The 22505-nt window shown below is 54.9% G+C and overlaps 3 protein-coding genes across 4 annotated transcripts in view; all 3 read right to left on the bottom strand.

Moving 5' to 3' along the window:
- Window positions 1-9966, bottom strand: part of CABIN1 (calcineurin binding protein 1) — a 98004-nt gene extending 88038 nt beyond the window's left edge. The window contains 7 exon segments of the mRNA XM_067700062.1: window positions 1420-1600; window positions 2348-2482; window positions 3109-3222; window positions 4269-4361; window positions 4838-4888; window positions 4890-4919; window positions 9871-9966. Coding sequence (XP_067556163.1) covers window positions 1420-1600; window positions 2348-2482; window positions 3109-3222; window positions 4269-4361; window positions 4838-4888; window positions 4890-4919; window positions 9871-9951 — 685 coding nt within the window. The 5' untranslated portion in view covers window positions 9952-9966.
- Window positions 9967-12202: 2236 nt separating this feature from the next.
- Window positions 12203-14908, bottom strand: DDT (D-dopachrome tautomerase). The gene is made up of 3 exons (XM_067700065.1): window positions 14578-14908; window positions 14070-14245; window positions 12203-12455 (listed from the first exon to the last, which is right to left on the bottom strand). Exons 1-3 carry the CDS (start codon window positions 14683-14685, stop codon window positions 12383-12385), a joined length of 357 nt encoding a protein of 118 aa, XP_067556166.1. The 5' UTR covers window positions 14686-14908; the 3' UTR covers window positions 12203-12382.
- A 1896-nt stretch (window positions 14909-16804) lies between these two features.
- Window positions 16805-22251, bottom strand: LOC137203603 (glutathione S-transferase theta-3-like). 2 transcript variants are annotated; one of them, XM_067700064.1, is made up of 5 exons: window positions 22049-22251; window positions 20591-20678; window positions 19891-20041; window positions 17568-17744; window positions 16805-17238 (listed from the first exon to the last, which is right to left on the bottom strand). In XM_067700064.1, the coding sequence occupies exons 1-5, from the start codon at window positions 22158-22160 to the stop codon at window positions 17044-17046; spliced, it is 723 nt and encodes a 240-aa protein (XP_067556165.1). In that variant the 5' UTR covers window positions 22161-22251; the 3' UTR covers window positions 16805-17043. The 2 variants fall into 2 exon arrangements, with proteins under 2 accessions (XP_067556165.1, XP_067556164.1); XM_067700063.1 differs by lacking the exon at window positions 22049-22251 and having other exon boundaries at window positions 20591-21432.
- Between the last annotated feature and the right edge of the window lie 254 nt (window positions 22252-22505).

The raw sequence follows: 22505 nt of genomic DNA, 5'->3' as shown, positions 1-22505 counted from the left end.
CGCCCATGTAGCGGCTGCTCATACTCTGGGGCTTCGATGTGGTTCTGCGGCTCTCACAGACACATGCACCGCTCTGTCCCCCAAACCCATCTTCCCACTAATACTTCAGCTTATCAAGTGCGGCTTCTCCAGGAGAGAGAACTGAGCCTGGTGCCAGAGAGAAGGTGGGACGCTGAGGCTGGGGCCTCCAGGGGGCGCCCAAGCTCCAGGAAGAGCCCGGGGAGAGACCCATAGTCACTGAAGATGAAAGCACTGGAGTCAAAACGGGCGATCCACAGCACGGGTGCGGACATCCACGGAAGGACACGCCCGAGAACGTTTGCGTGGAGGGACACAAGGGCCCAAGTCCAGAAATGACCCCACGTGCAAGCACGCGATGGTCAGAGGGTGCAGAGGAGGGCAGACAGCAGAGGACCCACAGCAAAGGGGCTGGGAGAAGGCACCCGCCCCCGCCCGGGCCCACCTGGAGGAGGCGACAGAGGGCTGAGCTGGCTCTGGGGACACAGGGAGAAGTCAGGGTCACCTCGGGCAGGGACAACTGGGAAGGGGCCACAGCAGCCTGCCCCTGGGGCATGCCGACCCCGCCGCTAGCCCTGTGCTGCACACGGTTCACCTGACTATACAGAGCTATGGTCGCAGTCCCATGGGTGGCGGGCAGGGCCCAGCTTCCCAGCCTCCGCTACCCCATCCTGCTCCACCTGCTCGACGCGCTCTTAGAAACAGAAGGAAAAGCCTCCAAGAGTCAGCCTTCCAGCTGTAACCTTCAACGTGAGGGCAAGTGCTGGCAGCAGGTCTGTCCTGAAAAGAATGAGCAGACCACGCCAGGACCACCTATGCCCGAGGCCAGCTGCCCTGCACCCGAGCCCTGCCCGGGACCCTCCCACAGAGCTGCCTGGAGGAGCTGGCCCAAGAGGCCCAGAACCCCACAGCGCCCGCCTCGGGACAGCCCGTGAGGGGCCGAGCAGAGGGCCAGGTGGGGTCAGAGAGTGAAGCAACTGGAAGGCAGACAGGGCTCCGTCTAGCACAGATCTTTCCAGCAGCCCTGCTCCTCTGTGGAAGGACCAGCTGCTAAAAGGAGGGAGTGAGCTCCCGGCACCGGGAGTCAGGCTGCAGCCGCTAGGCCGTCTGTCAGCAACTTGTAAGAACAGGCACAGGGTGGGACACTGCAGAGACGAAATGAGAGACTGAAGGGAAAACCGCTCAGAAGACATGCTTCCTACTACAACGCATGGGGTAAGTCTCAACCGAGAAAGAAAGACAAGCAGAGTAAAGCAGGGAAGTAAAGTCATCTCCATTTCCCCTGAAGGTAGGGCAGAAAGCCCTTCAGTGTTAACTCTGGCTCCGAGCTCATCCAGGCCTCCCGCCCTCCTCGGTCCAAGTGCACGAGCACGTGGCAGAAAGCAGCGACACCCCACTCACTGGTGTAATCGCTGAGGGTGTACAGGACAGTGATGAGGTTGTCCAAGCAGGGCCAGTGGTCAGGATTGCACCGCAGCCCTTCCTCAAAAGCGTGGCGAGCCAGGGGGACCCGGATGAGCCTCAGGGCCACGTGTCCAATTTTATACCAGAGGTTGACGTCCGTGGAGTCCAGCATGACCGCCTGGTAGCAGCACAGCAGAGGCACACTCAGTCAGCTCCCCAGAGCGGGCATCCGTGGTGGCAGGAGGGCACAGCACCAGCCCAGCCACCCAGACTGCCCAAGGAATGACAGGGAAGTCACGTGGACCAATTTATCTAACTCAGAACATGTTCTTAATACATTCTGTCACTCTGAACACCTGTACTCCTTACATATTTGATATGTAAAGGAAGTGCAAGAAGTAGAATTAAAAGAAAATACAGAAACCTTCTGGGATTCTAGAAACAGCATGGGTGGGAGACAGACGTGGGTTCACATCCATACTCCCACACTGCCCAGCAGCGTGGCCGCCAGCCTCAGTATCCTCATCCCTAAAATGAGGATAAAGACGCCCTCCTTGCCAGACGGCATGAGGGTGAGCACGTGCATGGTGCTGGCGCCTCAGAGGTGCCCACACAGGTAAGCCGGCCTGACAGAAATAATGGCAGTACAATTCTGAGTAGGTACTGGGTGCCAGGGGTCAGGCCCTGTGTTCAGCACCCTCTTTATATCACTCCAATTCTACGATGTAGACCTGGAGGCCCAGAGAAATGAAGCAATCACCCATGGTCATGTGTGCCCTGTGTGGCAGAGGAAGAACACACATGCAGCCCTCTCTGAACTTGCTACTGTCACCTACTGCCTGGGGCCTCGGGCACTACAGCTGACACAGCACCACAACCCCACCCCTCCCCCAAGAACTCCCAAAGACCCGGCTGAGGGGAGCACCTCCAGGTAGAACTCCATGGCTGTCTCCAGATCCTCCCTCTGGGCGGCCAGCTGGGCCAGGTTCTTAAACGTGGAGTACTTCAACATCAGCCCAGGGTGTTTCAACCCCTCCTTCTCATCACCAGACGAAACTGCCTGAGAACAAAGCAAACAGGAGTAAAGTGACACTCAGGCTCTGAAGCCTCAGCTGGCAGTCAGCAGGACACCTGGCTTCAGGGCTGGCTTCTGCCACAGGCCCTTGGGCCAGTCCAGTGCCACCCTCCACTGGAAAATGAAAGCGTGGCCCCAGATGTCCTTTAAGGACCCCCCAGTTCCGAGCACACAGAGGAGAAAGGCCAGACCACCAAGAGGCGGTTTGCGGGCCGTCTGGGCACCAAAAGACACAGAAGGAACCCTCCTGGCACTACCGCCACGCCTGAGGGCCCAAGCCTAGATGGTGACATTTACAGCATCGGTAAGCCAGCCAGAGGCTCCCGCATGCCACTCCCAGCTCTGATGCTTCACTAGCTGCATGGCTTTGAGCCAACACCACCTCGCTAAGCCTCCATCTCCACACTGTGAACTGGGGACAATGCACCCGCACTTGGCAGAGTGGCTGTGAAGACCAAGTAGGAAGAGCAGCTGGCATTTACGGAGCTCTTACTCTGCACCTAGAACCGTTCTGCATGCTTCTCTGGACTCACCCAACCCTCAGAGCAAGCCAGAGAGGTGGACGCTCCGCAGGCGGGGAAGCTGGGGGCAGAGGGCCTCTGGGGCCTCACCTCTCGCAGCAGGCGCGCCTCCAGGAGCTCGTGGTAGGCCTTGGCGGACTCCTCAAACCGGTCGTGCTTCTGCAGATCCAGGGCCTTGTGGTACAAGGCAAAAGCCTCTGCTTCCTGCAAACCAAGACAGGAGACATTTTCACACAGCACAAAGGTTTGTCTTTTTAAGCCAACAATGTGTGAGAGGGGGCTGCTGTCAAGGCCATGTTACTCGTCAGCTGCACGCTCTGTGCTGGAAACAGTCCTAACGCTCCAAGCTCGCAGGAGCTCATCACTGGGAGAAGAGCCCCTCAGCAGCCCCCCAAGGAGACACGAGCAGCACGGGCTCACCTGAGTCTAAGCAACAGCAGAAGGCAGGCTGAGGGCACAGAGCAGAGCAATGCCAAGGTTCTGTGAGCCTCGCTGACGCTTTCTGGGAGAGTGGCCCCAGCAGCCGTAATAACCCAGGGACTCCGAGAGAGTAGGGAAGGCTTCCACTGCTTTCTATGTGCTGCTCTGCCTCAGCCTGCTCGCTGCCGGGAGGGGCAGAGGGGGCACTGGGCAGGCTGAGCCCCACTGACACCCCTCAGGGCCGGGGACCACTGACTAGCAGCGTCCGTGAGGGCTCCACACACTGTCCTGGCTTCTCCAGATAAGGGGGAGGTGTATGCTTATTCCAGGGAAAACAAAGACCGGAGCAAACCCTTGTTATATTCGCGTAGGAGGTATGGGGAGAGCCGGCGGAGAGTAAGGCAGGCAGGCTGGAATGGAAGTGGTGCCGGGCCTCGTGGCAGAGAGGAAAGACCAAGAATTCGTGCTCCCCACAGACCACCAGTGAGACCTGGGCTAGGCAGCACCCTCCGGGGCCTCCCCCTGGAAAGTGACGTGCTGCCATCCCCTGGGTGTGCCAGCTTCTGAGGCCCACACAACCAGCTGAGTGAAGAGCCAGCTCCGGCTGCAGAAGGGCCCACGCACACTCAGAATAAACAGTGTGACCATCCTCAGCATGACCCTCTCTAAGTGAAGCAGGTCAAACAGGAGATGGAGAGCCGGCCATCTCTGTAAACAGGGTTTTCCTCTAAAATCCCATTCAGGAGACATCGGGATGCATGTGAAACATGGTGCCACCCGCAGAAATGAGAATCAAGGTCCAGCTGCAGAGAAGCCCATTGACCACACACCTGCGCCTCCTTTGTCTGGGTCTTGTGACTTTTAAAGGTTCCTTCATGATCATCCTCAACCGTGGAGCTGGCATTTAAGGCTGCGATTCGAATCTAGAAGCACAGATTTGACGGAAGAGTTGCTTTTAGATGAGACGTGTCTCATCTCTTCAGTAACCCACAACACGCACAACACTCTGTAACACACTCGGCCTCAAACAGCTACGGCCTCCCCAGATGCGGAGGAAAAGGAGGACTGGGACATTCTGAGGGAACCACACCAACCTGTTCAGGGAGCGTGTCCACTACAACAGGAACAGGCTGGGGACACCCCAGCAATGGCCCGACACAGCAGAAGACCCAGGCATCGGAAAAACAGATTCCAATGACACGGGATAACTGTGTGCCTCTCTAGCCATGGTGATGTGGCCCTGTAAACCACCCAACAGGAGAGCGGGCACCCACACCCTCGAGGGTGCCAAGAGCCCTCTGGGGAGGAACGCTGCCCCATTCAGACAGCCGTCAGGGCCCATCCAAGAACATGGCCCTCGCCCCGGAGGACCGCAGAGCAGGTGAGCATTAGCACATACCATAGTCAGAGGCTTCGGCACACCGCCCAGCACCGCCCAGCACTGACCAGCACCGGAAGGGCAGTGCCAGCCCACGCGGCTCCTATGGAGGAAGGAGAACAGGTTGAGGGAGGGCCCGGGAAGCACCAGGCCACCAGGAACCCATGTCCAAACCCACGGGCCTCCCGGCTCTGGGCACACAGGCTAGTGGGCCTCGGGATGGCTCTTCAGTCTGTTACCCGGGGAGCCCCTGGTCCTTGGGACGGAATGCCCACCTTTGCCAGACCAGGGGCCAGGGACAGAGGGGAGTTAGACCGACATCTGCCCCCAGGACTCACTGCTCAGCAGAGGTTACAGATCAATAAACAATTATTTTTTCAAAAGTTGAATGAAATAAAGAGAAACACAGGCAACAGGTGGAGAACAAGTCATTCGAAGGGATGGAGGAAGGTGAAGGAGGAAGCCCTGTGTTAAACCCCAGGAAGGGACAGCAGTGGGGTAGAGGGCGGGAAGGCAGAGGCAGGGGGCCTGGAGGATGGGACGGAAATATAAAAGGAAAAAAATTAGAGGTAGGCAGACCAGTGTGAAATCTGCTAAAAAAATGACAGGATTGGTGAGGATGTGGAGAAATCAGAACCTCATCCACTGCAGATGTGAACGAAAAATGGTGAAACCCGTCTGGCAATTGCTCAGAATGTCAAACACAGAAATTCCACCGCCAAGAGAAATGAAAACATGTCCACACCAAAACTTGTTCATGAATGTTCACAGCAGCATTACTCATGACAGATTGAAGGTGGAAACAACCCAAATGTCTGTCAACTGACAAATGGATAAAGAAAATGTGGTATGTCCATACAATGGATTATTATTCAGTGATAAATAAAATTAAAGCACTGGTACTTGCTACAACATGGATGAACCTTGAAAACACGCTAAATGAAGGAAGCCAGTCACGAAGGCCACATACTGTCTGATTCCATTTATACAAAATGTCTAGAATAGGCAAATCTACAGAACCAGAAAGTAGTCTAGGGGAGAGGGACACATGGGGAGTGACTACTACCAGGTACAGGACTTCTTTCTGGGGTGATGAAAATGTTCTGAAATTGACGGTGGTGATGGTTGCACAACTCTATGGATACACTTACACTCAATGAATTGTATACCCTACACAGGCGAGCTGTTTGGTCTGTGAACTATGTGCTGCTATTAAACAAAGAGATGCCAGGAGCCTGGCTGGGGCAGTGGCACTGGGGACAGAGGGGGGGACACATTCCAGGAGGCAAACTCACAGAACGGGGGGCCCTGGGAGGCTGGAGGGAGCAGCAGGGGTGCCGGGTAACAGCGGGGGTTCTGGCCTGTGGGGCGGGGAGGAAGAGGCAGCACCACCAAACAAGCCCGTCAGGGCAGAGGAGGGAGCCAGGAACAGTCCCACCTGAGAGGCTGGCAGAAGGCCCCGAAGGGCCCAGCAGGCAGTGGAAATGAGCCTTGGCAGAGACTGAACACGTGCTCCACATGTATAAAATAAAATGACCACTGCTACTGCCAACGGAGCTCACAGCTAAGACCTTCACAATGGGCTCTGAGTTCTCCAAGGGTTCCTACAAGGAAGAAAGAAAGTACAGTCTTCACAGACGAGGAAGACTGAAACCCCACGAGGCTGATAGCTATTTTATCTCCTGGGTTCCACATTTAGAAAAAAGAATTCTGCTGATTAACTCTGGAAACTGCTGCTTGACTATAAACTATGCTACAATGGGCACTGTGACCACCATACAATCTGGAAAAAAAAAGACGATAAAAGTAGAAACTATAGCACTAAAACCCTGTACCTAGGGAAAACACACACACATCCCAAGGGGCAGTGCCCCTGTGAAGAGCGAAGGGAGAGAATGAAGTCCCCATCAACTCTGGGTGGTGTCTTTCAGTCGACCTTTCAGAGGCCAAACCAGCTTCCCCAAGGACTCACTCTTCTCTGGGAGTGGATTTCCACACGTGCTTTTGATTGTGGACAGATCAGGCTTCACAGCAACCGATTCAGCTGCCAGATTCTGGACTAAGGAAGGAAGGCCCTCCCTCCGCCCCTACTCCCTACAGGGCTTCCCTAGTGGTGCAGTCGTTAAGAATCCGCCTGCCAATGCAGGGGACATGGGTTCAAGCTGTGGTCCGGCGAGATCCCACATGCCGCGGAGCAACTAAGCCCGTGCACCACAACTACTGAGCCTGCGCTCTAGAGCCTGTGAGCCACAGCTACTGAGTCCATGTGCCACAACTACTGAAGCCCACGCACCTCAAGCCCGTGCTCCGCGACAACAGAAGCCACCTTAACGAGAGGCCTACCCACCACAACAAAGAGTAGCCCGCCGATCGCCTCAACTAAAAGGAAAGCCCGCGTGCAGCAACAAAGTCCCAACGCAGCCAAAAATAAATAAATAAATAAATGTATAAAAATAAATAAAGTGTTAAAAAAATCTACAAATAACAAATGCTGAAGAGGGTGTAGAGGAAAGGGAACCCTCCTATATTGTTGGTGGGAATGTAAACTGGTGCAGCCACTATGGAGAACAGTACGGAGGTTCCTTAAAAAACTAAAAATAGAGCTACCAAACGAGCCTGCAATCCCACTCCCAGGCATATACCCGGAGAAAACCATAATTTGAAAAGATACATGTACCCCAGTGTTCACTGAAGTACTATTTACAATAGCCAAGACACAGAAGCAACCTAAATGTCCATCGACAGATGAATGGATAAATAAAATGTGGTATATTTATACAATGGAATATTACTCAGCCATAAAAGAAAGAATGAGGGACTTCCCTGGTGGTCCAGTGGTAGAGAATCTGCCTTCCAATGCAGGGGACGCAGGTTCAATCCCTGGTGGGGGAACCAAGAACCCATATGCCGCGGGGCAACTAAGCCCACGGGCAACAACTATTGAGCTCGCGCGCCTCAACAAGGGAGGCTGCGTGCCGCAAACTACAGAGCCCGTGCACTCTGGAGCCCGCGCACCACAACTAGAGAGAAGCCCACACGCCGCAACCAAGAGTCCGCGCCCTGTAACAAAAGATCCCACGTACCGCAACTAAGACCAGACGCAGACAAAAAAATAAGGAAACTAAATATATTAAATAAATATCACAAAAAAAAACGAATGAAATAATGCCATTTGCAGCAACACGGATGGACCTAGAGATCATTATACTAAGTGAAGTAAGACAGCGAAAGACAAATATCATATGATATTGCTTATATGTGTAATCTAAAAAAATTTTTAAAAAGATACAAATGAACTTATATACCACAAAGAAATAGACCCACAGACATAGAAAACAAACTTATGGTTACCAAAGTGGGGGGGATAAATTGAGAGTTTGGGATTAACAGATACACACTACTATATATAAAACAGATGACCAACAGGGACCTACTGTATAGCACAGGGAACTGTACTCAATAGTTTGTAATAACCTATAAGGGAAATTAATCTGAAAAAAAAAAATATATATGTATGTCTAACCAAATCACTTTGCTGTACACCTGAAACTAACACAACATTGTAAATCAACTATACTTCAATAAAAACACACACACACAAAGTAGTTTAAAATAAAAACTTTACAAAGAAATAACCATTTGAGATTATATATTTATCATCTGTAAGCAATGTGAGAATGAGGACCATAGCCATATTATTCACCACAAACCCTAGAAACCACAAAAAGGAGTTTAAAAAAAAAAAAAAAAAGCTACTGTATAAAGATGAGAAGGGAAGTATCTGGTACTCATTTCTCAGTCTCCCAGCAGAACAGTTGCATTTTCTCAGAACAGCACATTCAGGAGTTAAACCTCACAAGTTTTCAAACTCTTTATAGTTTTCATGTCCTTCAGAACACATAACAACAGCACACTTTGAGCACCTCGTACCCTGATCCAGTGGTAAGTGGTGATGTTTCCTAGCAGGCTCTGGCCCAGGAGTCGGGAAGGAGTCGGGAAGAGTAGGTCTTAAGCTCAGTTGGGGCACTACCCGGCTGTGTGACTGACATGGCATAAGATAACCCCTCTGGGTCTCAGTTTCCTCTACTGCATGAGTCTTTGGACTAAATCAGGCGTCTGCAAGCTCACTAGCCTACTGTTTCCATACAGCCCAAGAGCAAAGAATGATTTTTACATTTTTAAATGGTTGAAAAACTTCGTGACACGTGAAAATTACATAAAACTTACATAAAATTCAAATTTCAGTGTCCCTAAATAAAATTTTATTGAAACACCACCACTCTCTTACATACTGTCTTTGGCTGCGACCACAGTACTCAGTACAGTATAGCACCCGAATACTTATATTATTATAAGTATACTCATACTTACTACAGCCACAAGACATAATACTATTACTCGGATACTCCAGTTCTAAGAACGATTATGAGTCACCCAGAAGGAAGCCCAGCCGCCGCATGGAATCCGCATACACAGCACGACCTGTAGTAACCCAGGCCCCTAAGGGTGGAGGGCCCCCAGAGCCCCTTGTGCAGACACCTGCCAGCATCAGGAAGCTCTATCCGGCCCAGGTCCGCCTCCTCGGGGCCGTGGGGCAGTCAAAGCTTGCAGTTTGGAGCCAACGGCCCGCGGGGGAGCCGGGGACTCGGGACAAGCGGCTGCACGTCCCCTCGGCCTCAGTTTCCACAAGTGAGGGGCGCTCACCGCGCAACGCCGCCGTGAAGGTGAAGTAGAAGGACGCGAGGCGGTGGTCAGCGCGGGGCCCGGCACCGAAGCCATAGACCGGACGGCGGCTCCCGCTGCGGCCACTGTGATCCCTGCCCCCACGCGGAGCCCCTCTCAGCCCCCCGGGACGAGCAGGAGCCGACGAGAGGCCCGCGCGGCAGCGGGGCCCAGCCGGGCCGCTCCGGGTCCCGGCTTCGGTTTCCCCACGAGGAGCCCCAGCGTCCGCCCGGCCGGATCCCGCCACCGCCGCCCGTCAAACCCTCGCCCCCGGCAGGGCAGAGCCGCGCCCCCACCCGGGGCCGCCCCAAACCCGCTGCCAGCGAACTCACCAGGCGTCTCCACGGCAACCGCCTGTCCGCCAGACCCCCGGGCCTGCCGGCTGCGCGCCTCACAACAAGGCGCGCTCCCATTGGCTCCGGAGCCGGCTCCACCAGCCAGTCGGCAAGCGCTCACGCACCGCCCCGCGGAGCTGGCGCGCGAGGACCCTGCAGGTGCCCGGCGCAGCCCTGCCCTTCGGCCGGAGCGCGGCTGGGGGCTCAGCGCCCGCTCCCTCCCCACCGCTTGTCGTACCCGGGAAGCACCGAGCTCGGGGCCTGGCCCGCAGCAGCTGCCAAGTGACGGCCGCACTACTGTTACAACCTGCGACAGGTGTTCTGAAGGCCGTGGAAACCTGGGACACTTGGAGGGAACCGGGGCCGGAAGAGCATTCTCACATTACCTGGACCTCACCTCGTTCCGAAAAGGATTTGAAACCTAAAAGTCACAGATACAAGCAACTACTGAAGCAAAAGAAAAAGGGGGAGGGGGAGCGGGGGATGAACGTACCGGGGAGGAAGTGACAGAACAGAGCCGGAAGGAGGGCCCAGCATTGACGGGTTTCTGACAAGGGCCTGGGATACAGGGGTAACGCTCTTGGGAGCTAAGCGTTTTAGGGAAGGGCTTCACACTGGTTGACATTCATAGCGGCTTGAGTCCAGCAAGAATGACTTAAAGAACGAATGTTATGGCTTTTTCTTTAACTTTATTTATAGACAGTAAAACCATGGTGAAGAACTCATAGACGGTTCAGTACAGTAAAGCTTTAACGATATGCTAGTAGATAAAAAAATAATTGAGTCGCCAACCTTGATTTTTGAGAGGAGTATAAGGGGCAGGGTTGGGTTAAACAGAGCATAAACAGATGGTTTCAAACTTTCCTGGATGACTTGCAACCTTGTATGCAGTTCCCACAACTGAGTTGTATCTTGAAAGATGCTCTGGAGTGAAAGTTGAACAAAGATGGGAAGGGTGGTACAAGCAGCAGGGAGCTAGCTGTGTGGCAAGGTTTTGAGTTGAGAAACGCTGCTGGCCATGCAGGAGCCTCATGCAGCATGGTGTTTTCAGGGGGAAAACTCAGGGCCACAACGGGGGGAGGTAATGCCCGTGTGGGGGGAGGGGCCAGTCCTCACAGCAAACAGATGACATCACTCACAATAGTGGGGATAAGATTGAAGCTGGGGAGACCAGATCTTACCTTATGGTCCTGGCAAGGGTTAGGCATGAATCCCTCCTTAGGCACTTCAACCATTCATTTGCATTCAACCCACAAACATTCCCTGAGCCCCTTTGGGAAGCAAGACATCCATGTTGGCAGAAGGAATGAGAGCAGAAACAGCTGGGACAGCGAGCCAGGGAAAGGAACTCCAAGCTATAGCTTTTAACAAGTCCTCAGCGGTGGTCAGGTAAACACAGCAGGCACAGGCACATTCTTTTGGAAACTAACTTATTAACCAGGTGGACTGCATAGACTGCAGATCTCAATTTGGCATTTCATTGGTGCACAGGATGATCAAAGCTTTAATTGTGCAGAGAAACATAGCACCCAGAGATGTAAACTCTGCATCCGGAAGGAAACTGAAAAGGTGACTTCCTTTGGGCTACCCCCACCCAACCTGTATATCCTCTGAAATGCAAAAGCATGGTATGTTCTTTAGATGGGGGTGCGGGATCCCATTCATTCCATTTCTAGAAGCAGATGTTGCATTTCTGGGTTTGCCATTCTGGGACATGGTTTTTTTTGTTTTGTTTTGTTTTGTTTGCGGTACGCGGGCCTCTCACTGTTGTGGCCTCTCCCGTTGCAGAGCACAGGCTCCGGACACGCAGGCTCAGCAGCCATGGCTCACGGGCCTAGCCGCTCCGCGGCATGTGGGATCTTCCCGGACCGGGGCATGAACCCGTGTCCCCTGCATCGGCAGGCGGACTCTCAACCACTGCGCCACCAGGGAAGCCCTGGGACATGGATTTTTACAAGGCGCACAGCTACACTGAATTCTCATCAAGATTCACTGGAGAAGGTGAAGTTTGGCAATGTCCACGGAAGGTCCCTAAAGCCCAGGCTGAGGACAGGAACATCTGGTCCGCAGAGTCTGCAGGAAGGCCCAGGCTGGACCAGCTGCCAGCTCCTCCCCACCAGCCTGAACATGGGCATCGGGAGCAGGGCCTCCAGGCTGAGCCCTCCACCCTGATTTGGGCAGCCGAGATACAAAACATGAATCAGAGGCCCTGAAGACAGGAACATCCCACCTCCCAGGTTCCCTAAAGTCCCCACCTCATAAACCAACCCCTGCTGCCCAGGGTGGCCCAGAATGCCGGAGGAGGGTAAAGGGAAGTAGAGAAGTCATGTTTGAGAGACAACGCTCTTCATTTATTTGTCGTAAGGATGGGGAAGAGGACCGTGAGGTCACAGGCCTGTCTGCATGTGGGGGTGCCAGAAGCTGGTATCCACCAGGCCCTCACTCTGCCAGGAGGCCTCTCTGGAAGGGGCTGCCAGCTCACAGATGCCCTGGATGCCCTCCACGCCAATCATAAAAAGGTCATGACTGTCCCCTTCTTGCCGATCTGCCAGGGCTCCAAGGGGAGAAAGCGGATAATTATCCTTCAGGAGACAGAGAAAAAGATGTCATCAGCTCCTTGGCTAATGCCTCACATTCCAAGACCCCTAGCCAGGTACTCCCACCATGGGCTCTCAGGCCAGCCTGCCTTAGCCCACCAGGCATTTTGCAAGCCTGTCTCAACCCATTAATGCTCTCTGCCCAACCCCCGACAGGGCAGTGGGCATGTCAAGGTTGGGATGGTGACTGCACATCATCATCACCCACCAAGAACAGACTCTCAACATGGCGGCCTCTGTGGTCACTGTATGCTCTGTCTGTGGGTTCACAGGGGAGCCCTGTCTTCCAAACTGCAGGCCCCATGGGGGCATGCGCAGTGCCCAAGCTGCCTGTTTTTGCAAAGCCTGGCTCAAGAAGGCCAGGCACGAGGTGACTCCCCCACCACCCCTGTAATGTCTATGGAGTGAGTGAGTGTGCCCCTCTCACAGAAGTGATAGGAAGTTCCTTGTGAAGAAACAGGATACCTGGGATAGCCTGGTACCAAGGAGGTATATGTGACAACCTGTTTTCCCATTTGTAAATAGGCATAAAGGAGATATCTACCTCATGGGGATGGCATGTCCACACGAGGGGTATGGAGAGGGGGACAAAACTTCTAAGGATCAAATGGGATCAGGCATGTGAGTTACCTATGGAGTATCTGGCACATGGTAAATTACACATTACTTATGTTGTTAGAATTATTATCACTCCCCAGCTTGAGGACCAGGTCTGAGCACCCCCCACAAGTAACCATTCTTCACCAGCCTTTCTGGGCCAATGAAGGCTCCATTCTGGAAGGTTCTTTCAAGCTTCTCATATACTTAGTTCCTTGTAGGCATGGACTTGGCTCAGGAATATTTTTCACCCAGGAAGAAACTTTAACCTTGCCACAGAGTCCCAGGTTTGGGAGCTGTAGGTGTTCTTGGGAATCGTTTAATCCATGCCTCTCTATTCACAGAAGAGAAGGCTACAAACCAGAGATGGTTCACTTCCAGGTTTGTCTGGATCCTCCAGCTGCATGGGACCCAGAACCCAGGTCTCCAGACATTCAGGCCAATGCTCTTTCCACTACTCTGTGGCCCTCCCAGGAACCTTACCTGGGACCTAATTGGGCCATAGGCCCAAAGGTCACAGCCTCAGGACATACCCAGAATTCCTCGACCAGCTTGGAGACGCTCTAGAAAATTACACCTGTTTCCCTAAGATGTGGGGAAGCCTGAAGGCAGATGATAAATGGCCTTGGTTTTGTCAGGGTAACAACATCCGGCCCTACCAGGTGTCAAGGCAGGTGCAGTATAGTGCCATCCCATGCAGTACCCCCAGGGAGTGGTTAAAGGAGAGCCTTCCCACTTCACAGATGGAAACACTGAGGTCCTGGAGGCCACACCTTGCCCAGGTGTCACAGGGACCACTACAGAGCCAGGAATTCACTCAATTCCACTACCACTCTCAAGGTGGGCCCACCACCGGGGGGCGCAAGGGGCCCTGCGGCACCACATCCTTCTAGCGAAGGGTGGGGAATTAATTTTTTCCCCAACCTTAGGAAGGGCCTCAAGTCGGATCCCTGCCCCGTCTCGCAGCAGTCCCAAGAGGGTCCTCTCCCTGCCCCTACGCACCGGTCCTGGGCCAGGTCCAGCTCCTTGGTGAGAAACTCGAAGAGGCGGGCACTGTGGCCGCGGTTCTCCTCGGCCGTGCCCACCACACCGATGGAGGAGACGAGCAGCTGCGCGCCGGGCTCCGCCGAGCCGTTCATCGCCATGGCCAGGCCGGGCCGCACCGTCACGTTCACGCGCTGCGGTGACACGAAAGTTTCGCCTGAGGCCAGTGTAGGCCGGGATGGTGCTGAGGACCGGGTAGCGCGGAGTGGGAGAGCGCAGGCCCCGCGGGATCAGGGCCGGGGGCACGGGCCGGGGTCCTTGCAGGTCACGTCGGGGTCATGGCTGGGCAAGGCGACAGGAGCAGACGTGGCGGGTGGGGCCGCGGGGTCTTGGAGAGCGGGAGGTCAGACTTGGCGGGAGGCGGGCGCGGAAGAGTCAGGGTCGCGGTGGGGAAGCCGAAGCGCGGACAGAGCCCGACCCCATCCACCAACCTCCTCCCTCTCTGTGCTCCCCTGGGCATACTCACGTCCTCAGGCTTGCCCAGGATGGCGGCAGTGGCCGCGCAGAGCCGCTTCTCTAGTCCCGCGGGCACACGGCCGGCGGGCAAGTTCGTGTCCAGCTCAACGAACGGCATTTCTAGCGGGAAGGCGCGCGAAAGGCCGCCAGGGAGAAAGAAAGCACGGAATCCAGGTGGGTGATCTCCAGGGCAGGGCTGTAGGGAGCGGGGGAGGCGGGGCGCCGCGGAAACCCGCTCCTCATTGGCTGGGCAGGTACACAGCGCCCCCCGATTGGCTGCCTAGACTACACCCCCCGGCTTCGGCCGACAGTCTCCGCGTGCTACGGCGCTGATTTCCGGAAGTGCTGTAGCCCGGCCGGCTCCGAGTAACCCCACCCCCAAGGAGACATTGGCCGCTCCAGGCCCCGCCCACACGACAGGCCCCGCCCCCGCCCCAGCCACACTGGCCGAGGTTTCCGGTCTCCTGCAGCTTTCGGGCGCTGCTGCGGTCTTCTGCTTCTTAGCCAATATTTAGATGGAGTCTGAACACCCCCCCCCCAAACACACACACCTGTAGGAGCCTTCCCCAGGCTCCACCCTAAAAACGTTACGTCGTCACGGAGGCTTAAAATTATTTTTAAATGGGTTGCCTCCAAGTCAAGCAACTTCACGCTCCACGTGTGAATCTGCACTTCTCTTGATCAGGTCACCTGGTGATACATGTGGGCTCGAGTGGGGCTGGGCAGAGACCCTCGGGCTCCCTGCATCCCTACCTGGCCCCCAAAGACATCTACCTTTGTGGCCTCTTGTGCCTGTGCCAACCTTACCTCACGGTGAAGGACAGCCCACCGGGGGGTGAGAGCCACCAAGTCCCAGTAGAATTACCAGCAATGTTTACAGGACCCTATGTTTTTATAGGTGAAACAAAAGTTGTTACTTAAAATGTGGAAGTCGGACTTCCCTGGTGGTGCAGTGGTTTAGAATCCACCTGCCAATGCAGGGGACACAGGTTCGAGCCCTAGTCCGGGAAGATCCCACATGCCACGGAGCAACTAAGCCCGTGCACTCAACTACTGAGCCTGCGCTCTAGAGCCCATGAGCCACAACTACTGAAGCCCATGTGCCTACAGCCCATGCTCCGCAACAAGAGAAGCCACCACGATGAGAAGCCCGTGCACCACAACGAAGAGTAGCCCCCACTCACCACAACTAGAGAAAGCCTGCGCACAGCAAGAAAGGCCCAATGCGGCCAAATTAATTAATTAATTAAAACGAAAAAACCGTGTAGGTCTGTTGAGGTAGCCAAACATGGTACTCTCATCTACGTTGTAAAGCTGTTTGAATTGTAAATGACAAAGATAATTGAAATTGTATGGGTGTATATGAACAATTTCAATTACACATCTAAAATTCTATTTATGTGCACATATTAAAGGAGCCTCTATGGGAGGCAGGCAGGCTGAGGCTCTGTCTGTCCATGACCCTGTCTCCTTCCTTTATTAGATGATTCAGATATCAGAGGGTCTAGGACACAAGACAGGTAGACTGTGACCATCCTGAGGGACAGGTGACAAGTCTGGGACCCAGGGTGTAGCGTGGAGAAGACAGTGGCCGGGGTTACGAGTAGGCATGGGAGAGCAAAGCCCCTCAGCAGCACCAGGAGGGCCAGGAACTAACCTGATACTTCCCTCCCTGCAAGGAGGTTCATGAACCAGCCCTGCGCCCCACTGTGGGAGACAGCGTCACCCCAGATGGAGGAGACAGACCCAGGAGACTGAGATGATTCCTGATTGTGACTCTCTTTACCAAGTCAACTGTGACATGTGCCAGTCCAGGGGGCATGGAACCAGCTCCCTGCCAGGATTGAGGGAGGGAAGCTTTGAGGCTGAGGAGCCCAGAGGGGTCACCTGACTTGGCCTAGGGTAAGAAGTTGGAGGAATTCTCCCTGGAGAAGGACATGGTAACAAATGCCAAAAGACCAGGAAGAGCACCAAGCAGGAAAGGTGAGGGGGAGCCCGGTAAGCAGCAGAAATAGGCTGAGCCAAGGCCAGGAGGCCAAGGAGGAAGCTGGGAGTTGGTGCTGGGGTGGGGGGGGTAGAGCCAGGAAAATGGTGGGCTACTGGGGGAAACCAGAGGGGGTGCCCTGGAGGGACGGGGGCAAGGCCTCAAATGTAAAGTTCAGTGACTCGTCCTTTGTCCTTTAGCCTCAGGGCAGTGATGCACCAGGGTTAGTTTCAAACAGGAGAGGGCCGGGGGGTCAGGGTCACATCTGTGTTTACTAAAGCTATTTCCAGAGGTTACATGGAAGTCAGAGTGCAAGGGGTAAGGGTGAAGTTGGCAGGCAGACAGAAGAAGGAACAAAGGACTGGCGTGTGGAAGGCACTATGGACCGGATGCTGCGAAGGTGTCTCGCTCACAGCCGAGGGGAGGCAGTACCATTTCTTTATTCTGAGGACAGAGCTCCGTCGATGGTGGCTCTGCAGGCCCACCCGGTACTCATTGCAACAAAAGCTGCGCCAGGGGCTTCAGCCTCTCCTTCATGGCAGTGTCGGCTGGAGGCAGGTCCTTAGCCTTCATGATGACCGCGTGGGCCTCCTGGAAGAGGTCCTCCCCCACCGCAGCTTCCACCCGCTTGCGCCACGCAGCCAGCTTAGGCCGGTTTTTGAAGATGTCACAGCCGGCACTGACAGGCTATGGGAGAGGAAGCCGGGTGGAGGGGTGGGACCCAGAGAAGCACAAGGCAGCATGTCCCAACTTAGGGATCCCTCGGGTGGATTTTCCCTCCTCTGCCACACGGGTGATAGGCTGGGGGTTCTCCTCCAGGAAATACCGAGAAGCTGCTCAATAAGCCTGCAGGGTGGGGTTTTTAAGCCCCTTTTTACAGATGAGGACGCTGAGGCTCAGAGGGGGAAGTGACCCGCCCAGGGCCCCCCAGCCAGAAAGGACAACGTGAGCTGGTACACTGGCTCTCTCCCAGGGTACCCCAATGCCCAGCTGGCCCCCCACCCCACGACACTCACATGCATCAGCTCTGTGATGGCCACCAAGTCTGCCACTGAGATGTGAGGCCCAGACAGGAAGTCCTGGTCCTTCAGGAACTTGTCCTCAAGCAGCTGCAGGCACCTGTCCAGCTCAGCCAGAGTAGATGCCAGTGTCTCAGGGGGCACCCGTTGGCCCAGGAACACAGGCAACAACATCTGGTAGGCGGGCAGGCAGGGGAGGGCTCAGGGTCTGCCCAAGGCCCAGCATGGTTCCTGCTCTCATTCCACGTATCAGCCATCCTTCGCATTTCTCCTCACTCCCATCTACCATTTCCCACCCACAGCCACTACCAGCCCAGGCCTTATCCCTTACTCAGGCACAGATAGCCTCCACCTCTTCCTGGGTCATCACATCGGGCAGCCGGGGGATACTTCGGCAATCCCAGTCTGCCCATATCTTCTCCCTGCATAAAGCCTTCCATGGCTCCCTAGTGCCCTCACTGCAAAGGCCTCAACACAGGGCAGCAGCCATCCTCTCCCACCCCACCTCCCACTCCACCCCAGGCTTCTCAAATGGGAATGTGCGTGCAGATCCCTCTGGGATGTGGTTCAAGTGTACGGTCCTAATCAGTACACCTGGGTGGGGCCTGAGACTCTGCATTTCCAAGCTCCCAGGTGACGCTCATGCTCCTGGCCCATGGCCCACACTCTGAGTAGCAAACATCTACACTCACTCTCCTGGACTTCTCTCCATTCTGCCCTCAAATGCACCGGGCTTCCTCCCCCACCACAGCTTGTAAAGCTATGGAAACCTTCTTTGTGCCAAATGGACCCCCAGAGGGAATTCCCTGGCAGTCCAGTGGTTAGACTTCCGCGCTCACTGCCGAGGGCCTGGGTTTCACCTCTGGTCAGGGAACTAAGATCCCACAAGCTGCACGGCCAAAAACAACAACAACAAATGGGCCCCCAGAACAGTGGTTCCATACATGCAGCAGGGGCCAGCTCACACTCCCTCACACACGCAGGGAGCCTGCTCTGTGCCAGACACTAAGTGCTTTACCAATAATAACTCAGAGTTCACATTTCAAAAATCTCTGCACGTTCGATAAGTAAAAATGGTATCTGCATGCTCTTTTAATGTGCATTTGCTTGATTTTTACTGAAGTTACATGTTTTCATCCATTTATTGACCCTTTCTCTCTGTCCTTCAGTTACATCTCTGCTGGTTTCTTCTGCGCATTTTTCTCCTGTGTTTTGATGGGCTTCTAAGAGCGTCTTATTTTTTTTAAGCATATTTATTTATTTAATTTATTTATTGCTGCGTTGGGTCTTCGTTGCTGCGCCCAGGCTTTCTCTAGTTGCGGCGAGTGGGGGCTACTCTTCCTTGTGGTGCACAGGTTTCTCATTTTGGTGGCTTCGCTTGTTGCAGAGCATGGGCTGTAGGCGCGCGGGCTTCAGTAGTTGCGGCATGTGGGTTCTGGACTTCTCCAGTGGCATAGTGGTTAAGAATCCACCCACCAGTGCAGGGGACACGGGTTCGAGCCCTGGTCTGGGAAGATCCCACATGCCGCAGAGCAGCTAAACCCGTGTGCCACAGCTACTGAGCCCGCACTCTGCAACTACTGAAGCCTGCATGCCACAACTACTGAATCCCGTGCGCCTAGAACCGGTGCTCTGCAACAAGAGAAGCCACTGCAATGAGAAGCCCGCTCACCACAACGAAGAGTAGCCCCCGCTCACCACAACTAGAGAAAGCCCGCACGCAGCAACGAAGACCCAATGCAGCCAAAAATAAAAATTAAAAATTATAAAAATTTTTTTTAATGTTCTTTCTAACATTTCTTTGCCAAGATCTTTCCCAGGTTTTTTTGCTTGTTTTCATTCTTTTTTTTTTCTTACACAGATTTTGTGTAAAATCGATTAGCCTTTTCTTTAAGTCTCCCACTGTTACTAGGCTTATAAATCCTTGCATACCCAGAAATCAGATCAACATTTAGTGAAATATCTTATTTCTTCCTACTTTGAGGTTTTTCACTTAACACCTCTCCATCTGGAAAGTACATGTGTAGCAAAGTGAAGGTTTGATTCTTTTCTCTCCCAAAAGACAATATTCCCAGGCAGCCTAGAGTGTGCAAAAGGGCACAAGATTAATTTCCAGCAGCTCAGGAATCAAGACATATTGGGGGAGTCATTCCCAGGCTCTGTGCCTTGGTTTCCCCTCTGGGAAACAAGTTGGTTGCCCTGGAGCATCTCTGGCATTCTAGAATTTAGTGTTCTCAGGTCTCAGGTCTGAATGGAATGCTTTAGACAGAAAGCACCATCCCCTGGTCACCAAGGAAGGGCTCCCTGCTCTGAAGCTCACCTTCTGCCACATGGTCCGGGTGCAGCTTGTTCGCAGGGCCGTGTGCTGCCACGCCAGGTACTCATCCACACGGGCTCGGGCCTGCAGGTCCTGGGGGTACCAGTGGTCGGGGGTCTCATACTTGCGGGTCAGATACAGCAGGATGGCCACACTGGGGGACACGGTGGGTGCAGGGGGACATGCCCCAGTCACTCTTTAACCATTCCACAGGGGCCAGGCCCTGGGTGAGGCCGGTCCCTGCTCCTCACACATCTTTCCCCAGCTCCTGGGGGTGGAACATTTCACTGTTTCTGGTACAGAGTAGGAGTGTGAGGCTCAGAGAGGTTAAGTGACAGCCAGGATCACACAGCTCTATGTTGGGCCATCCTATCATCAGAACTAAGGGCACCAAGGGAAAAGCAAAATGTCATGTGATTTCAGAAAGTGGATGTATGCTCAGAGAAATCTCCCATGAGGAAGCAGTGCCCAACATGTGTCCCGAAGGATGAGAGTGACTCCAATACCATTCTCCAACATCTCCAGGGCAGGGACAGCAACAGGAGGAAGACCAGGCGCCCCTCCCAGCCCTGGGCAGCTCTGCTGACTTCAATCCACTCTCCACCCTCGGGCTGGTAAGGGGCTCAGGGCACAGAAGCCACGATCCGAGCCATCAACGGTGGACACACAGATGGCTGACTGGTGCAGCCAAGGGACCCGTTACCTCTCGGCCAAGGTGAAGTCCCCGTCCTTCAAGGCGGGCACCTTCCTCAGGGGGTTCACCTGGGCAAAGTCATCGCTGTAGTGCTGGCCTGTGGGAAAGACCAGTGAGGCAGGTGGGGAGAACTCTGAGCCCTCTGAGGTCTCTGCCCACCCCCTACCCCAATGTCCAGGCACCAACTTTCTGAGGCCTCCATCCAGGTGGGGCATCAGAGAAGACGAGGCCACTCTGCTGGTCAGCGGATCATACACGCTGAGCCTGCCAGAGGTCCCCCCTTCCTGTGTCCACTCGCCCCACCTTGGAACCTGGGTCAAGTAGCATCTCAGCTTGGACTTGGGAGGAGGGTGATTCACTGCAGCTGTAATCCACCCCAGCCCCAGCCAACTCCATCCACGCATCACACACTCTAGCCTCCTCCCTGGGCTCTAGCCTTGTCCACTGCAGTCCCCCTCTCTATGCAAACTGGGTGACCTGTCTACACCCCAGAGTTCCAGCCACACCTGCTCCCGGCCCTCAGCAAACCTCGCTCTCACCAGCAATACCTGCCCGACTCAGCCACTCAACCTCCTGCAGGTCAGCTCCTCTTTCTTTCTTGTGCCAAACCTTCAAGGCTCCTCCCCCACAGGGGTTCCCATGTCTGAATCACATCTGCATACCTCCCTGTCCCGGGCCAGTGCAGACGGTACACCAAGTAATGTATGTGGAGTCGGAGGGCTTCAGTGGAGCCGGGATCCAGCCTGGCCGTACGACCGCCTGTGGGCCTCTTTGCCCTTCTACTGCATGGACGGAATCACCCCTACCCATCCTCCCTCTAGAAATTGCCTCTGTGCCCAGCCCCACCCCAAGGAGCATTGAAAAGTCAGAGCAAGCTGGCATCAAAGCAGCTGGTGGCTCACGCTGGGGCACCAGAGGCAGAAGGTGGGCAGGCTCGGCCAAGCAGGGTCTCCCTCCGGGTCTGCCAGAGGGGCTCTGAATCCAGAGCTTATCCTACTGTCCAGTTACAGCCCTGCCCCCTCCCCGGATTCTGTGTAAGTGGAGGGGACCTAGGCAGGCATAGGTAGGAGTAAAGAGGAGACCAGATGCAGGTGTCCAACCTCCTCCTGCCAGCAGACCCAGAAACTCAAGAGATGGGGGCTGCTTCCACTGGGAATGAGGAGGCAGTTCACTGTTTTCTCCAAGCCCAGGTGTGGAGGTGTTGGAGCTGTCACTCCACTTCCCGCGGCCCCACACCCCCACTGCTCTCTACCTGCTCTGCTCCTTCCTAACCTGTATTTTGAAGAACGGTTAGTATTCACTAAGCAAAGGTAAAGACTCTGAAAATACACAACTTATAGGCGAAGCCACGGTTTCCGACTGGAGTCTGTCTCTTGCCGTCTGTCTGCGCAGGCCGCCTGACCGTGGGGCCCCGGGAGTCCGTGTGCACACAGGGGCCCAGACCCCGGGCCTGCCTGCCGGGCCCACCTTTGAGCAGGTCCACGGTGCGCAGCTCGAAGGGGATGCCGTTCTTCTTGGCGAAGATGTAGACGGCGCGGCAAGGCTGGGACAGCAAGTCCAGGTAGAGCTGCAAGCCCATGGCGAGGGCGGGGGTTAGGATTAGTGCAGGACTGGGGCAGAAACGGCGGCAGGGGCGGGGACCACCGGCTACCCAGCCGGCGGCCGCGCGCAGCCTGATTAATCGAGCCGGGCCGCGCCTTCCCCGCCCGTTGGATGGTGCCGGAGAACTTTGGACCAATCAGCGGCGGCCTCGCTCTCCCGCCTTCCCTCTCAGGGGTTCTGGGCTGGGGTCCCTTCCCTGGTGGGGAGGGTACAGGGAGACGGACTCTTGACAGTTTCTCGCCGCCAGGTCAGTCCCCTAACCCGGACCTCAATGTCTACCTGAGTCAAATGGGGCGGGGGGATGATACTGGGGGGACGACGT

The sequence above is a fragment of the Pseudorca crassidens genome, chromosome 12, assembly GCF_039906515.1.
Source record: "Pseudorca crassidens isolate mPseCra1 chromosome 12, mPseCra1.hap1, whole genome shotgun sequence".
In the NCBI taxonomy this organism is placed as follows: Eukaryota; Metazoa; Chordata; class Mammalia; order Artiodactyla; family Delphinidae; genus Pseudorca; species Pseudorca crassidens.
Note: the sequence above shows the minus strand (reverse complement) of the source record. Positions and strands in the feature narration are given on the sequence as shown.

Coding starts and splice junctions, on each gene's coding strand:
- DDT (XM_067700065.1), bottom strand. CDS start 14,685: ATGCCGTTCGTTGAGCTGGACACGAACTTGCCCGCCGGCCGTGTGCCC. Junction 14,246..14,577: donor TCCTGGGCAAGCCTGAGGAC/GTGAGTATGCCC, acceptor GTGTCACCGCAG/CGCGTGAACGTGACGGTGCG. Junction 12,456..14,069: donor CTGGACCTGGCCCAGGACCG/GTGCGTAGGGGC, acceptor TGTCTCCTGAAG/GATAATTATCCGCTTTCTCC.
- LOC137203603 (XM_067700063.1), bottom strand. CDS start 20,985: ATGCGTGGATGGAGTTGGCTGGGGCTGGGGTGGATTACAGCTGCAGTG. Junction 20,042..20,590: donor GACTTCACCTTGGCCGAGAG/GTAACGGGTCCC, acceptor CGTGTCCCCCAG/TGTGGCCATCCTGCTGTATC. Junction 17,745..19,890: donor CCCGGACCATGTGGCAGAAG/GTGAGCTTCAGA, acceptor CCCGCCTACCAG/ATGTTGTTGCCTGTGTTCCT.